This window comes from Octopus bimaculoides, chromosome 21 (assembly GCF_001194135.2).
Source record: "Octopus bimaculoides isolate UCB-OBI-ISO-001 chromosome 21, ASM119413v2, whole genome shotgun sequence".
Lineage (NCBI taxonomy): Eukaryota > Metazoa > Mollusca > Cephalopoda > Octopoda > Octopodidae > Octopus > Octopus bimaculoides.
This window is the reverse complement of record NC_069001.1, coordinates 8,859,603-8,878,243: the sequence shown is the minus strand read 5'-3', so window position 1 is coordinate 8,878,243 and position 18,641 is coordinate 8,859,603. Positions and strand designations below refer to the sequence as shown.

The 18,641-nt window shown below is 38.3% G+C and overlaps 1 protein-coding gene across 1 annotated transcript in view; it reads right to left on the bottom strand.

Moving 5' to 3' along the window:
* The window catches only part of LOC106875309 (guanine nucleotide-binding protein-like 1), a 79,650-nt gene that overhangs the window by 51,405 nt on the left and 9,604 nt on the right, over nucleotides 1–18,641 (bottom strand). Inside the window, exons 2-4 of the mRNA XM_014923396.2 lie at nucleotides 17,788–17,908; nucleotides 5,491–5,578; nucleotides 4,673–4,801 (exon numbers count right to left, since the gene is read on the bottom strand). Of these exons, the coding sequence (XP_014778882.1) occupies nucleotides 4,673–4,801; nucleotides 5,491–5,578; nucleotides 17,788–17,908 (338 nt within the window). The remainder of the gene's footprint in view (nucleotides 1–4,672; nucleotides 4,802–5,490; nucleotides 5,579–17,787; nucleotides 17,909–18,641) is intronic.

The window sequence follows — 18,641 nt, the reverse complement described above, 5'->3', positions numbered from 1 at the left end:
ATGTGGAAGGAAAATAGCAGAGATCATAGTAGTAGTGGTAGCCATCATGGTGAAGGTAGTAGTTATGGTGATGATGATGATGGTGATGGTGGTAGCGTTGGTAGTTGCTATTTTGGTAGTGGTGGCCACTATAGTGGTGATGGTGATAATAGCTGTCATAGTAGTTGTGGTGATGATGGTGGTGGAGGTGAAGATAGCCGTGGTGATGGTGGTGGGTTCAGTGGTGGTGGTAGATTGGGGAAAGATGCTTTCATATGTGACAATGGTAAGAGTGTGACGAGAGGACATGGAAAGGAAGTGGGGGGGGGGCGAACTACATCATTCGGATAAACCAGAGGAGCAGGAAATACTGCAGTAGCAGTAGAAAAGCCAGTGAGAGGACACAGAACTTTATAAGGTAGTGTTTGTAAGTCTGTTTGTTTGTGGTTGCTGTCGATATTTAGCCCAAGGTCATTGGTGACCAAGTAGACAATGGTCAAAAACAATCTAACCATGATCATCCTGTCATTTTTTTGCATATCTAAAACTGCTCTTTTTAATGTGCGTTTCACATTTTTTAGACAGTATAGTATGATTTGAGGGAGATTTAGCTGCTGTTTCAAGAACCACCAATATACATTGATAATACTCTCTCGAGAATTACCACCATCAGCAAAGAAAACAACAGAATCATGAACTGGTGTTCACAATTCTGTATTGTTCACCTGTATTGCGTTCAATAGTTCACCAGTATTGCCTTCAATAGACATCACTAGAATTTCTGGACAAGAAAGGGTATCAGCCACTAACCATACTGAAGGTTTATATACAGAGCCATTGTTCTGACAGTTTTAGTAAAACATGGACTGTTTATAGCAGGCAAAAAACAAGAAACCTAATAAAATTCTACCCAAACTTTTGACACAAAATGTTGCATGTTCATTGGTTGGACAAATTCCCAGACACTGAGGTCTACTACAATCATGCAGTGTTGCCCAGCATCCAATATGTGCTACATGGAACCCAGCTGTACTGGTCTAATTGTATTGCCAGAATAAGATAACAAAGAACAACCAAAGTATCTTTTCTACAGTGAGTTGATAGAAGGGAAAATGTCTGACCAATGGACAGTACAGACATGACAATAACACTTTCAAGGCCCCAAACCCATAGAAAAGTAGCAGGAATCGAGAGTCATGGAAGACTCTTGCAGCTGAGAGATCCATGTGGCACAGTCTCATACAGAAAGGTACTCTGACTCTCATGCCAGGGTAGTTTTGCTTATGATTTAGCATGATGGTGTCTGAGAATGGCTTGGGATGGTGGTGATGTTGGTGATAGAATTGATAGTGTTAAGAACGGTGGTGTTGGTGGTCACGTTGAAGGCGGCTGTGTTCTTAGAGGAAGTGGAATTTGTAGTAGTGTTGGTGATGCTCATACTTTTAGTGATTGTGTCCTTGGCGGTAATTCTGTTTAGAGATAGTGGTGGCAGTGGTAGTAGTGGTGGTACTGTTGTTAGGAGTGTCAGTGTTGATTGTATTCCTGCTAGTGGGAGTAGTGTTACTGTTCAGGATGGGGGGGGGGGTATCTAAGGCATAAATAGCAAACAATATTATCAACTCATTAGTAGTAGTGGTGTGCTACAGCTGAGATGGAAGTGTTGTATAACCTTATTCTTCATATAAATAATGATGATGATGATGATGATGGTGGTGTTTCTTTTACGCTACCCTCGTGACTGTTAGATATTAAGTGTATATGTGTGTGTGTGTGTGTCTGTGTGTGTGTGTGTGTGTGTGCATATGTCTGACTATATACATTATGTATGAGGACCTTAGCACCTATGAGACTGTGTGTGTGTGAACAAATAACTGTACGTGTCTCCGTGCATGTGTCTAGCTGTATGAATGTGTTGTCAGTTTTTTTGTGAATGCCTCTGTGTATGTATCTGTTTCTTAGTGTGTGCGTGTGACAGTCAATTAAGTGTGGGTGTGAGTTAGTCAATCAAGTGTGTGTGTGTGTGTGTGTGTGTGTGTGTGTGTGTTAAATTCATTGCCAGTAGTAATTATATGGGTGTATGTTAAGAGTACTCAAGTTGACAACTCTGCTCAGTGGAGTTTATGAAAGACAATATAAGAAATAGAAAAGAACTGACATTTATACGAAAATGTCAACAATGAAAAATTGGAGGGCTTTAGGATCTCCAGTTCCCAGTCTGGCGTGTGTATGAGAAAGAGAGACAGAGAGAAAACATAGAGAATGTATATGCGCATGTGTGTGTGTGTATGTTAGGGAAGCCTTGAAGGTATCTTCTGTAGAGCTATGGTTCTCAACTGAGATCCATGTAGCCCTTAGGGGTCCATATAAGATTTTGTTTGTTAAAATTTATCTGTAATAAATTGATTATTCTAGTGCAATACACAAAATATTTTAACAATTATATTTTAACAATTATAGGCATAGGTGTGGCTGTGTGGTAAGTAGCTTGCTTACCAACCACATGGTTCCGGGTTCAGTCCCACTGCGTGGCACCTTGGGCAAGTGTCTTCCACTATAGCTTCGGGCCGACCAAAGCCTTGTGAGTGGATTTGGTAGACGGAAACTGAAAGAAGCCCGTCGTATATATGTATATATATATATATATATATATATATGTATGTATGTATGTATGTGTGTTTGTCTCCCCCACCATTGCTTGACAACCGATGCTGGTGTGTTTACGTCCCCGTAACTTAGCGGTTCAGCAAAAAAGAGACCGATAGAATAAGAACTAGGCTTACAAAGAATAAGTTCTAGGGTTGATTTGTTCGACTGAAGGCACTGCACCAGCATGGCCGCAGTCAAATGACTGGAAAAAGTAAAAGTACATAAAAGTATGTTGTGAATACTTTTGGTCAACGGTTTACTCAGTCAGTGTTGATTTGGTGCTACACGGCAATCCTGGCTATAATTTGGTCAATGACAAAATGACAAGAGAGAAAACACAGAACAACAGCCAACATTTCAAGTAATTTCCGTTCTTTTAACTAAGGTTCTCCTCATTAATTGCAGTTTCATGATGAGAAAGTAATTTAACTAAGAACCATCATTTAGGTTATTGTTCTATCAGAACTGCAATTTCTTGGCAAGTTTAGGTACAGCTATAGTAATAGAATTTAAAAGTGTGTACTTTGGAAATTTTCCATCATTAACTTGGTTTTCCTAGTGTCAATGACACTTGGTGTGTGCATGTGTGTGTGTGCATGTTTGTGCATGCATGTGTGTGGGGGAGGGTCTCAAAAGGTGAATAACTTATGTACATGTACTCTTTTCATGATCCAAAGTCTGGCCCTGTGCTTTGTTTGTTGAGAATGCGCAAGTGGAATCTTTAGGAATCTGTCCATCTACAATGGAAAATAAAGGGAAAGTATCGCAAATCTAAACCCTCTAAATTCACTAACTATACAGCGGTGTGCAGGGGGGACCCAGAGTTAATCCTCGTCGCTGGAATTTTAACAAAATCACATTTTTTTCACTAAAAACATTCCTGATTACCTCCTTCATAATCCCGAAAATCATTGTGGCCATTGGTTCAGCTGTTTGACCATGAAAAGGGAACAAACAGACAGACGGATATAACACCCATTATAGTAAGATTATTATAATTATTATGTAAGGCAGCGAGCTGATAGAATTGTTAGCACACTGAACAAAATGCTTACAGCTTTTTGTCAGTCTTTATGTTCTGGGTTCAAACTCTGCTGGAGTCAACTTCGCCTTTCATCCTTTCAGGGTCGATAAATTAAGTACCAGTCAAACACTGAGGTTGATGTAATCGACTAGTCTCCTCCATACCAAATTTTAGGCTTTGTTGTTGTTATTATTATTATTATTTTTATTATTATCATCATCATCATCATTATTATGGCAGCAAGCTGACAGAACCATTAGCATGCTGGACAAAATGCTTAGCAGCAATTGATTCATTGTTACATCCTGAGTTCAGATGCCATCAAGGTTGACTTTGCCTTTCATCCTTTCGGGCTCAATAAAATAAGTACCAACTGAGTACTGGGGCCGGTTTTAATTGACTAGTCTCCTCCCCTTAAATTGCTGGCCTTGTGCCAAAATTTGAAACCATTATAATTCTTTTTGTTATCATTATTATTATTATTATTATTATTATTGTTATTATTATTATTATTAAAATGAAAAAGACAGCGAGCTGGCAGAATAGTTAGGACGCCAGGTGAAATGCTTAGCGGTATTTCACTCGTCGCTATGTTCAGAGTTCAAATTCCGCTGAGGTCGACTTTACCATTCATCCTTTCGGGGTCAATAAATTAAATTAAGTACCAGTTGAACACCAGGGTCGATATAATTGACTCATCCCCTCTCCTGAAGTTGCTGCCTCATGATTGTGAGCTCAACGCCTTCACTGGTGGAGGAGGTCTTTAAAAAAGGCCCAAAATGTCACATGCTCAACCCACCAGCAACTCTACTCAAAATTTTCCCAAAACACTTGGATTTCTTAGTTATTCCTACAATTAATTTTGTTTCTCTCTTATTTGTAGTGTTTCAAATCAATATATGAACAAGCTAAGCCACTACAGCCAGCCTATCAATACAACCCCAGCTGATACAAAACAGAAAAAAAGTGGAGAGAGGTGGGGCTCAGAAAAGAGCAATAAATAAATAAACAAAGAAATAGAACCTTAAAATATTCTTCTTCTTTTACATCCAGTTGTTCTTTGGTTAGTTTGTAATCCCACGGTGGCCGTTTAGGGATGTCCAGCACAGACCCTGGTAAATAAATTGTCTCAAGGTCCACTTCTAGATCTTTCTGTAAAACAAAATGAAAACACATAAAATTAGTAATAAAATATGGGTTATAATGAAGGGGATAGAGGAAGCAGTACAAGGGGATACGAGGGGTAGTAGTAGTAGTAAGAGGGATAGTAGAGTATTAGTACATAGGGGACAATAGAGTGGTAGTAGTAGTAGCAGTACAAGGGGGTAGTGGAGCATTAGTACATGAGGGGAGTAGTAATAGTAGTACAAGGGGAGTGGTGAATTAGTACATGAGGGGAGTAGTAGTAGTAGTGGTAGTACAAGGGGGTAGTGGAGCATTAGTATATGAGGGGAGTAGTAATAGTAGTACAAAGGGAGTGGCGAATTAGTACATGAGGGGAGTAGTAGTAGTAGTAGAAGGGGTAGTGGAACATTAGTACATAAGGGGAGTAGTAGTATTGGTAGTAGTAGTACAAGGGGTTGTGGAGCATTAGTATGTGAGGGGTAGTAAAGTATTAGTGCATGGGTAGGAGGTAGTAGAGCATTAGTACATGGGGGTGGTAGAATAGTAGTAGTACATGGGGGAGGGTATTAGTGATAGACGGTAGGATAGTGTAGTATTAGTAGCACATGAAGTTAGTGGTGTTGGTGGGGAATGAACTTTAACAGATTTTTTTTACCAAATCCATGATTTACCTTCTTTTAGGAGACAAAGTACAAAAAAAATTGAAGAAATCTCACCTCTGACACTGGAGTGTATGGCTGCCTTGCTAGTTTTTTGTTTTTCTCAATCTCTTCTTTAGACTCTTGAAAAAATTGCAACCGGTACCTGGAGAGAGAGAGAGAGCATTCAAGAATTTCAAAAACTATGGTAACATTGGAAAGAAAAAAATTATTTTGATAAAATAAAGAGTGTGTTAATTGACTGAGATAAACCAATCAATTGTCTTCATTATAAAACCAAAGGGGTGCTTATGTAGATAGATTTATAATCAAAGGCAAGTGCAGCTAACCATCTCGTCTTTTTACAGGTATGGTATGCAGGATTAAATTATCTAATGGAATGGTTCTTAACCTAGGTGATAGTAGACCTCTGATCAAATAACGTTTATGACATGACCATCCTGTCTTGTTTCCAGTCATAATTGTTCCTTCTTCCTTTTTGAGAAGACAAAGATATGATGCATAGACGCCAGAGAAATATGCCCCCATGTATTACATGTAATACACGGGACAGGCAAAGAGTTAACTACAAAAGCTATGCCTGCATTTATTAACAAGAATATGGCAGAGGGAAGACAAACAAATAACACAAGACCGTGTAAAAAACTGTGTATCATAGAACCTACAGAACTGAAAACAATACCAGATGAACCATCAGAAAGATTAATAAGAAAAATAACGACAGCAACAACAATACATACTGCAATAACAAGGGTACCTCACCAACACCATGAAAAATTGGCTTCACATTAAATTTATTAGATTCTTTGAAGATCAGATAATTATTTTAGTATTTTGGTGGTGTGGGCATGTCATAGAGAGGGTATTATGTAACTAATACAAGAATGTAAATGTATTCTTGATTTTTTTTTTGCTTGTATGGTATGTCGATGTGCATTTTAAATATGATATATGAATGTGTGTGTGGGGGGGATATATATACACATATATATGCACACACACATATGCAAGTTTTATTTTATATGCATATATGTGTGTGTCAATGCATATGTTTGTACATGTTTGTGTGTGTGTGTGTGTGTGTGTGTGTGTGTGTTTTGCATTTTTCCCAAGCTGTCATTTTATGAATTATGAAACAATTTAGAGATAAAAAAAAGAAAAAAAGACAGACACATCCCTAGTCATCAGCAACACCACCCTTTTTTTTAAGCCAGAAAACAACAACATGAACAACTAAAAGAATGTGAAAGAAAAAATACATACATATATATATATATATATATAAATAAATTTGGACAGAATCATTTACTGGAACCAACACCCATTCACACAGACGTACACACATCATCCACATACACATACACGTACAGCCAGGCAAATGGTTTATGGTGGGAGAGGCTGTGAAGGGAGCCAGTGTTTTTCTTGTTTTCGTTCTGATTTCCCTGGCATTAAGCAAATTTGATGAGAGAAACAAAAATCTCTGGCATTAGATAAACCCCTTTGGCTGGAAGTTGGCTGCTCGGTCAACATAACAGACTGAAAGTTAATTCCCCAATTTTGATATTCTTAATCAGGGACAAAAACAATATCTTTTCATCTTTTATTTGTTTCAATCATTTGATTGTGGCCATACTGGGGCACTGCCTTGAAGGGTTTTAGCTGAACAAATTGACCCTAGGACTGATTATATTTTGAAGTCTAGGACTTCTTCTATTGGTATCTTTTGCCAAACCACTAAACATACCACCACCGGTTGTCAAGCAATGGGGGAGGACAAACAGAGACAGAAACACACACACACACACGACAGGCTTCTTTCAGATTCTGTTTACCAAATCCACTCACAAGGCCTTAGTCGGCTTGAGGCTACAGTAGAAGACATTTGCCCAAGTACCACGCCATGGGACTGAACCTGGAACCATGTTGCTGGGAAGCAAGCTTCTTACTACACAACCATAATTCAGAATGATTAAATACCTGTATATTTGCTGGCTGAAAACAGGTGACATTTGGGAATTTGAATTATTCTAACAATGTTCAGCCCTTGTTGCAGTGTTGTGACTTGTATGCCTCAATGACACTGAGAGATATGCCAGCAAAGTGCAAGCTTCTGATAGGGCCACCTATGTTGGACAGATCAAAAGATAGAGGCCAGACTAACATGGACCTCCTCTCCCCAGAGATAAAAATGGGTTTGCGTAAGGTAAACGTCCCTACCTAGTAAAAAGCAAAATTTCAGAAGCATCAATGATAACTGAAAACCAACAAGATCTTGGGAGAAGAAACCCTTTCCTCAGGCTTTTGAGATTGTGCAAAGGGAGGTAGGGTTGCTTGCAACAGAGAGTGGACTTTGCTAAAGGTAACAAAGGGCCAAGTGGGGTTAAACCAAATAATGGATAACCCTACCGCTCATGTAGGCCACAGCAGGATTTGAACTCAAAACATAAAAAGCAGAAACAAATGCTGTAAAGCATCCTATACAATGATCTACCAATTCAGCCAGTCCACCACCCAAGAACAACATTTTATTTGTCCAACCCAGGAGGATGAAAAGTGACAGTGACCTCTATGAGATCTGAACTCAAAATAAACACCACAGAGCATTTCATCCTACGCCCTAACAACTGCCTCCGACAATTACAACTTCCCTTCTGTTTGTTTCCTTACACAGATTTGGCAGATTTCGGTGTATAGTGAATAGTCATTTTCTGAATTATTACATGGCTTAGTCAGAAGAAGAAGGACAGGGCCCATGATCGTTTTGTAAGTGTCTGGTAAACTCATCACTGTAAATTCATTGTGAGTAATTACACTGCAATAAATACATCGCCTGTAATTTCATCACCTGGTAATTTTGTAGCAAGGTAATTACATCGTAAGCCAATATACATTATTCGTAAATTCATTGTCATGCTAATTTTGCATTTTTTTCTCTTTTATCTGCCGAGTAGATGCATTGCTAAACTTTATTTAACCCTTTAGCATTTAAACCGGCCATACTGGCCAAAAGTATTTTGTGTTCAAACTGGCCAGATCTGGTCTCTCACACCAACCCTACAATATTGTTTTAAAAATTAACAGCTACTTCATCAAAATCTCATAGCTACAAGATAATGCATGATTAGTTCAAAACAATGTGGATGAAAAAGCATTCATTTTGGCAGAATAATGCGAACACTAAAGGGTTAAGGGATAAGCGTGTGGTATTTCATTAACAATAAAGACAAAATTTGAACGAAAACATAACATCAAGTTTAACCATGGATGGGAAAACAAATCAAAATTACTTTTAAAAAGCAGAATCTCAAACAGACACAGAAAAAAGATAACACTGTTTTACATTGGGAAAGAAAAATATCGTAAAATAAGTGCAGATGTGGTTGTGTGGTAAAGAAGTTTGCTTCCCAGTCACATGGTTCCAGGTTCAGTTACAGTGCATGGCACCTAGAGTGTCTTCTACTGTAACCTCAGGCCAACTAAAGCCATGTGACTGGATTTGGTAGATGGAAACTGTAAGAAGCTTGTCATACATGTATGTGCATGTTTTTGTGTCTGTGTCTGTCTTCCACCACCACTTGACAACTGATGATGGTGTGCTTGCACCAGAGAATAAGTACCAGGCTTAATATAAAAAAAAAGTACTGGGATCAATTCATTCAACCAAAAATTCTTCAAGGTGATGCCCCAGCATGGCCACAGTCTAATGATTGAAACATGTAAAAAAATAGAAGATAAAAAAGACAAATGATGAACAATGTCTCTAAAATAATTCCTGATTTGGTTGTCTGGTGAAGGAGCTTGCTCTGCAATTATGTGGTTTCAACTGCGATTCCACTGCATGGCACTTTTGACAAGTGTTGTCGTAAATCTCAGGTTGACCTGTGCCTTGTGCATGGAATTTGGGAGTCAGAAACAGGATAGAAGTCCTATGTGTGTATGTGTGTGTGTGTGTGTGTGTGTGACCGTAGTACTTGGCTAGTGCCTTATTAACCCATACAAGAGTGAAAAATGAGATTGGAGCTTAGAAAACATAAAAGGACACAGCTAAATACCACAAAACCGATTTAGATAATTCACCATCTTACTGCACAATTCATTCACTCAAATAACATGTTATTTTCATACTAGCATGAGTTAGATGAATACATACTATTGAGGTATTGGAGAATATTGTAATGGTCAGTTAGGTTGAAGAACCAATCAGCTTTTAGCATGGCCATGCAAAGTACTTGTTTCTACCTAAGTAGGAACAGCAAAGGAAGAATTCACTTAATACAGCTCTCGCAAGCATGAAGGACACAAGAGGGCATAGAGGACATTTGATCATATCTTTAATGTTTTTGTAATAAAACCCAGATGTGCACCGTGAAGAGAAAATGAACAACAGATGGCTATTGCAGCTTGTTCCCTAACCCATAGTAAAGCTAAACTACCAGGTCAGGTCACGCTGCCTTTCTCAGCACAGCATGCAAATGTTATACTCATGGATGCACAGATGGTAATGTGGTTAAGAAGTTTATTTTGCAATCACATGGCTTCAAGTTCAATCCCAAAGTAGAGCATCTCAAGTAAGTGTCATCATATAGACTGAAGCCTTCTGAGTGAAATTAGGTAAGTGAAAACTGTACAGAAGCCCATCATACACACACACACATTGAGTTGTCAGATAAATTCACTCATTTCATTCCAATGTTATTTGAAATAGCACAAAAAATATTGTAGTGTTTTATGAGGTATTTTGTAGCTCTTTTCTTCCTCTACAACTTTTGTTTATTGATTATAGAAATTTGAACAAACTTTCCAGATATATAATGATGGAATGTCCAGTAGAAAAAAAAATGAGCATTTTTGACACCTTTTTCTCTTCACTTTTAATTGAGGTTCCAAAATCTGCCAGAGAGAGAAAAAAAAACAAATATTGTTTTCAAATTTTGGCACAAAGCCAGCAATTTGGGGGGAAGGAGTAAGTTGATTACATTGAGCCCAATGTTCAAACTGATACCTATTTTATCGACCCCAAAAGAATGAAATGTAAGAGTTGACTGTGGCAGAATTTGAACTCAGAACATGAAAATGGTTGAAATACCATTAAGCATTTTTATCCCACATACTAACAACTCTGCCAGCTCACCACCTCAAACAAACAAATACTGATTTCAAATTTTGGTACAAAAGCAGCAGTTCTGGGGGAAGGAGTAAGTCAATTAGATTGGCCCCAGTGTTTTAACTGGTACTTATTTTATCAACCCCGAAAGGATGAAATGCAAAGTTGACCCCAGTAGAATTTGAATGCAGAACGTAAAGACAGACGAAATGCCGTTAAGTATTTTACCCCACATACTAATGGTTTTACCAGCTTGCCACCTTAAGCAAACAAACTAATATTGACTATCGACAAGGACTGCAATAAACGTTGAGAAAAGTTATTGACCAGAAAAATAAATTCATTTAGAGTGATGATCATCATCAGTACTTTAATCCCCGTTCCACACATGCAGAACACTTTGATGGTAGGTCTGTTTGATCAGGTTCAATGTTGACTTGGGACCACACAACGAGGAAAAATACACTGCCTAATGTATCACACTGGATAATGCATTCTGTCCGAAGTAAAAGGAGATGGTCACTGCTAGAATATCTTTATATATATCATCATCAACATCCGTGTACAAGATATATTTATAATATATAAGATATATTTATCGTAATCATGGCTGTTGCTGGTAGCATGATCTTTGAATGTTGGGCCTCACAGAGGCGATGACAAGTGACTGAGACCTTTGGCGATATGCTGTGCTTGAGAAGACTTGTCAAGCCAAGTGAAACCGTAGTTGTGGCCATTGCTGGTATCATGTAAATGGCACTTAAAAAGCACAGATAAAAAATGACTGACCTTCGTTCACTGGGGTGTAAATAATTGTTAAAACACTATATCTAAAAGCAGGAGCTATGGTCACAGGTGGAACTCGTTTGTTCACAGGCCTACTGGATCAGGAACTAACCTGGGGTTAAACATCTATGACAAAGAAACAACAAATAAATGAGTAAATCAATTCATTTGATGTCACTGTAACCTGATCGTCTTAAAGCCTCAGTGACACACCAAGACTCGCTCACTGAAATGAACTAACAACGTCAGAATTTAACTTCAGTAAACCTTTTAATTACATAAATGAATCAGGTAACATCTACCCCTACATCACCCTACACACACAGAGGAAAATTAATTTTGGCTTTCCTCAGACATGTGGGTGGTGCTTTTTGTGCTTTTTTTTTGTTTTGTTTCTTTCTGCTTTTGATGGTTTTTCTCTTTTTTTTCAACAGAAAAAAAGAAGGTAAAAATAACTAACAAATGCTGGAATAATAGTTTGGTGCTTTCTTATCGACAGCCAATTTTTTAAAGTAATGAACTATCAACCCCAGTCTTTGAATGACACTTTATTTTATCAACTCCAGAAGGATGAAAGGCAAAGTCGACATCAGCAAGATTTGAACTCAAAACGTACAGGTGGCAATGTTTCTCTAAAAGAAAATGGAGAAACATGCAACATACAAAGATTCAGAACTAGATATCAACCCTGGCAGTATTTGAACCCAGAATGTAAAGACAGCATTTTCTTAGCATTTTCCCAGTGTGCTAATGATTCTGCCAGCTCATTGCCCTTTATATTGAAATATTAAGAGTGTGGAAATGGCAACAAAAGACAAATATAGGCACAGGTGTGGCTGTGTGGTAAGAAGCTTGCTAAGGCGGTGAGCTTGGCAGAAATGTTAACACACCGGGTGAAATGCTTAGTGGTATTTTGTCTGCCGTTACGTTGTGAGTTCAAATTCCGCTGAGGTCGACTTTGCCTTTCATCCTTTCGGGGTCGATAAATTAAGTACCAGTTATGCACTGGGGTTGATGTAATCGACTTAATCCATTTGTCTGTCCTTGTTTGTCCCCTCTATGTTTAGCCCCTTGTGGGCAATAAAGAAATAAGAATGGCAACTAGATCTCCCTGAAAACATACCTTACCAGCTTTTAAAAACAAAAAAGAATGAGAGAACATGCTAGATAATGTAGTTCTGGACATGTTATGTTTGAATAAAAAGCAGGATGATCACAGTTGAAATGCCTTTAATCATAGGCCAACTAAGTCAGGCCTGACCTGGGGTTAAACAATGATTATGTCAACAATGATAAACTACTAGGTTTATTCGATCAGACCTCTCCAGGACTACACAACAACAACAACAACAATCACTACAAATAACACAAGCCAATGAAGAGCCCCTATGAGATCTTGACTTGGAAGAAATATCAGCCAACCATCTTTATTAAAGAAGAATCATCATCATCATCATCATCGTCGTCGTTTAACGTCCGCTTTCCATGCTAGCATGGGTTGGACGATTTGACTGAGGACTGGTGAAACCAGATGGCTACACCAGGCTCCAATCTGATTTGGCAGAGTTTCTACAGCTGGATGCCCTTCCTAACGCCAACCAGTCTGGGAGTGTAGTGGGTGCTTTTACCTGCCACCGGCACGAAGGCCAGTCAGGCGGTACTGGCAACAGCCACGCTCAAAATCGTGTATTTTATGTGCCACCCACATAAGAGCCAGTCCAGGGGCACTGGCAACGATCTCGCTCGAAAGTCTGCACAAGGTAAGTTTTCGATGTATTATAACTGTAATGTAAAGAAGTGGTCAATCCTGGAACTTATAAGACTGATCAGAGATTAAGCAACAACAAAAACAACTTTAACAACACCACCTGGAAACAGATTTCAATGGAAGAATAACTTGAACCAGAAGAGAATATAGAACTTATAGGTCAGAGACAGTCTATTAGAGCCAGCCATATGTTACAGATGGTGTGCTTAAATTAAGTAAAATATTGACATATCTCAACAACTGTGCTGTTAGCAGTAGGTTCAGGCAACAAAATTTACATTATAATTGTCATTTGGAAAGTAATGTTTCCCAATATAAGTTTTCTTCTTTTCCCATCAATAAACAAGGCTCATGCATGAAATTCACTGGTGACATCTGTTACACGCTAACAACAATTAAAATTTATATATACATATGTGTGTGTGTGTGTGTGTATGTGTGTGTGTGTATTTATGTTGCACATGAACAACAGCTATATAAACAGAGGTCGATTAGACCCATACCACAGTTTCATGCAGTCAGTTTTGGGGTTAACTGTAGACATGGTTTCATATATAATTGACCAGACGAAATTGAGGCTTAGTCCTTTAGCATTTGGGTTGCTCTGTCAAATGTAAAAGAGGCCGACAGAATATGTACCAGGCTGAAAAAAAAAAAGTACTAGGGTCGATTGTTTCAACTTAAAACTTTCCAAGACAGTGCTCCAGTATGGCCACAATCAAATGACTGAAACAAGTATAAAGATAAATAATAAGATAAAGCCTTTCTTTTAAGAGAGAAATTTAAAGGGGACAATAAGAATCTCACTTTGCAACCATGTGGTTTTTGGGTTCAGTCCTACTGTGCAATACGTTGAGCATGTGTCTTGTACTACAATACTGAGCTGACCAAAGCCTTCTGACTGAATTTGGTAGGCAGAAGTTCCACTGTGTGTGTATATATATATATACGTGCATGAAAGTGTTTGTGCCCCCTTCAATAGATAGGAGGGAAGTGTGTGTGTATGTGTGTGTGTGTCTCTCTCTCTCTCTCTTTCTCTCTCATTGTCCAGTCTTATTTCAAGATTTCTTGCTAGTGGAGAAAGAGCCAGCTTCTAACCTAAATCTAAGATTCCTTCATTGGGGTTTCAACATCAACAACAGGGTATTTTTGTTTGCATGTGTGAGTGTGTGCATGCATGCACATATTTATGTATGTATGTATGTATGTATGTATATGTGTAGATTTGTATGCCTTGTTTTAGTACATATGCATGTATGTATGTATGCACATATTCATGTATGTATTTTGCATGTATGTATATATGCATGCATGTATGTATCTTTGTGTTTGTCCCCCACCACTGCTTGACAACCGGTGCTGGCTTGTTTATGGCCCAATAACTTAACAACTCTGCAAAAGAGACCGACAGACTGAACAGCAGATGTAGAAATAAACTCTGGAGTTCTTGTTTACCGCCAGATAGGTCAACCCCAACTTGATTGAGCAGATCTACACTAAAAAGAGTGTAAATCTACTCAATCAGGTCAGGACTGACCTACCTGGGGCTAAACGACAATTTTAAGTGGAAGAAAAGAAAGTATTGAGATGTGATATAATCTAGTTTGTTGGTCTTTATTGATTGAGTTGTAGACACGACAATCAATACAAATAGATTTTTATATGAAGTCAATACAGTGCTTTGTGCTTTGTGTGCAACAATACATATTGAGTAATAAATAGCTATACTCCTCCCAGTTTAACATTAACACCTGGTCCTTGGATAATCGTCTTCTTTTCTTCTATTTTTATTGAACTATGAAGCCCAGGATGGGTTAATAGCTTAGCATGGTCTTCTCCGTTCTCGGATGACAGGCATAATCCATCACTCACTTGAAAACCAAACACCTGGTGGATCAGACCTCCATGTCTGTGACCTTGTCTTGTCAGGTGATTCTCAACAGATTTCTCAGACAGTACATGTGGAAGTGGTTTAGCCGTTTGGCTTGGCATTCATAAACCGTCCAAGAATATACTTTGCACACATATCTCTGAGGTAGTAGTACACATCTTTCTCACACAAAAACCAATGAATAAGGTGTCATTTTTCCGAGAACAAGTGGAAATATAAATTGATCCCTTTACGTCGGGGGCATTAAAAAATATAAATGAATTAAATGAATCTTAATCTATTTCTTTGTCAACAAAGTTCACAAATTAAATCTGGTCAAGTTTGCATGTCATGTGGAGAAACACATGTTACTGTATAGTAAGAAGCTTTATTTCTGACCACATGGTTCCGGGTTCAGTCCCACTGCATAGCATCTAGGGCAAGTGTCTTCTACTGTAGCCTCAGGCCAAGCGAAGCCTTGTGAGTGGATTTGGTAGACAGAAACTGAAAGAAGTTCATCATGTGTGTGTGTGTATGTGTGTGTGTCTGCATTTGTCTATCACTACTACTTGACTTAGTGGTTTAGCAAAACTCCACATTTTGAAATTTTTATATTAAAATTAAAATCTTCAATCATAATTTTATATATCTTTTGTTGTGTTCTAAACACAAAACTAATATTAGTTTCAAATTTTGGCACAAAGCCAGTGAGTTTGAGGGAGGCAGTCAGTCGATTAGATCGACCCAGTATTCAACAGGTACTTATTTATCAACTCATGAAAGAATGAAAGGTAAAGTCGACCTCGGTGGAATTTGAACTCAGAACGTAGTATTCAATAGGTACTTATTTATCAACTCATGAAAGAATTAAAGGTAAAGCCGATCTCGGTGGAATTTGAACTCAGAACGTGAAGACGGACGAAATACAGCAAAGCATTTTGTCCAGCATGCTAACGATTCTGCCAGCTCACCGACTTAAACACAAAACATTGAATAACAAAGTTAATTTACTTAGTTCCTCAAATTCTCGAATATTTTCGCAATTCATTGAAACATTTGGCAAAGCTTGTTTGTAATAAATTTGACCAGTTAAAATATAATGCCTTATATATTGGAATAAATTCTAACTTAGAGCGACGACTAGTAAATGGTAGTGATTAAAGTAATATATTAGAATTTAAATAAGTACTGTGGAGAAGAAAGGTAACTCTTGGCAAAGTAACGTTCAGAAATTGATTGTCTCCCTTATATTTCATTATTTGTTGTCGTGAGAGAGTCGTTACGCCGAAATTTAGTTCAACACGCGAATTCACATCCTTTCATCCTTTTGGAGTCGACCAATAATAATTTTGTGTTAGGAACTCAAAAAAAGGTTCTTACATAAAATTAGTTTGATGGGAAACTAACGAAAATCAATATAGTCAGGAATTTAATGACCATAAATATACCACCTTCATTATAGTTCTTGAAGTAATAACACAATACGTTCACAAGTTGTTGCTAAAAATTCTTTATGCTGATAGCCCAGTGCTCAGAACACAACTTAGAGCTAAAGATATAGCAGTGAACGAAGTATAGGGTTGTCCGAAAGTCTTGTCATCCCCTGCCGAAAAGTAACAAGAACAATAGGGGAACAATATAATATCAAACACATGTAACTGGTTTTAGTATATTCATTTTTATTGACACTGCCACACATCGAGAAGGTCTGTATGAGCACCATCATTTTTGTGGCACAAAATGATGCGGAGCCATGTCCTGTGAGATATTTTATGAAGTTGTTGGTGTTCATACGGATCTTTTCGATGTGTGTCAGTCATCGAGTGTGAAGATATTTAAAACCAGTAGATGTGCTTGATATAATCGTATACTTTTCTACTCTAGGCACAAAGCCCAACATTTTGGGGGAGGGGGCCAGTCAATTAGATTGACCCCAGCACGCAACTGATAATTTATCGACCCCAAAAGGATGAGAGGTAAAGTCGACCTCGACGGAATTTGAACTCAGAACGTAAAGACACACGAAATACCGCTAAGCATTTTGCCCGACGTGCTAACGTTTCTGCCAGCTCGCCACCTTATAAAGAAGAAATATAATCTTTTCTACTCTAAGCACAAGGCCGAAATATATATATTTTTTTGGTGGTGGTGGTGCTGGGGGGGGGGCAGTCGATTAGATCGACCTCAGTACGCAACTGATACTTAATTTATCGAACCTGACAGGATGAAAGGCAAAGTCAACCTCAGCGGAATTTGAACTCAGAACGTAAAGACAGACGAAATATCACTAAACATTTCGTCCCTGCATGCTAACGTTTCTTATTTCTTTACTGCCCACAAGGGGCTACATACAGAGGGGACAAACAAGGACAGACAAACAAATTAAGTCGATAATTAAGTCGATAATGGAAAGCGGACGTTAAACTCTGATGATGATGAGGTATAACAAAATTTTTATTTTTTATTTTTTTGTTTGTTTTTGGTCAGTAAGTGTCATTTCCTATTTGTTTCTATCTGGAAATCAAAAGAAACGACTACTATTCCTTTCAAATATTGCTTTTTGTGACCCAGACATCAATGGCTTGAAACTGACCAATTTGCCATTACATTTCACAGATTTAGCGCTAAGTTGCTGAAGCAGAAATATCGTTATGGCAAATGTTCAGCTCAATATCACAGATTTGCTTGTCATTTGCCTGATGTTGGTTTCTACAGCTGGATGCCATTCCTAGTGCCAACCACTCCACAGATTGTACCAGGTGCCTTTGATGTGTTACCAGCACAGGCGTGTCTTTAGCAGGAAAACAAAGAATTACATGGACTTACCTGTTAAGGTTAGATTTAATATCAGATGATTTGACTGGTTGCTCATATAGCTTGGCCACACGAGGTGGAGCTTGTGGCTCAGAGTCTGACGATGTTGAATTATAATATTTCCCCTTGCGCTCTGCAAGACAAAAGAAAAAAAAAACACCATAAATATTTGGTTTCCCAAAACAATCTATCCCGATTCTTATGAATTCCTTAAAAAGCAAAAATCTTTAATGAATAAATTTACATTAGAGAGCATAAAATTAGGAGATACGCTAACAAGGGAAAAAGGCTGACATGAATCTAATTGATGAAAATTTATAGATGCAAGTGTGGCTCTGTAGTTGAGAGGCATGGCACCTTCGACAAGTGTCTCTATTTTTACCCTGAATCATCCAAAGCCTTGTAAGTGGATTTGGCAGGCAGAATCTTAAAGAAACTCATTGTGTGTATGTGTGTGTGTATGTGTGTGTGCGTGTGTGTGTGTGTGTATGTAAAAGTATGTGGGTTAGTGTTTGGCGTGTTCAGCTCTTGATCATAAGGTCGTGAGTTCAATTCCCGGCTGTGTGTTATGTCTTTGAGCAAGACACTTTGTTTCACTCTGTCTAGACATCATGTAACGGTCGTAAACGAGCATCACTGTTGTACAAGAGAGGTTGTTCATTTCTAGTCTTCCATAAAAAGGCGCAAGAGTGGCTGTGTGGTAAGCTGCTTGCTTACCAACCACATGGTTCTGGGTTCAGTCCCACTGCATGGCACCTTGGGCAAGTGTCTTCTATTATAGCCTCGGGCAGACCAAAGCCTTGTGAGTGGATTTGGTAGATGGAAACTGAAAGAAGCCCATCGTATATATATATATATATATATAT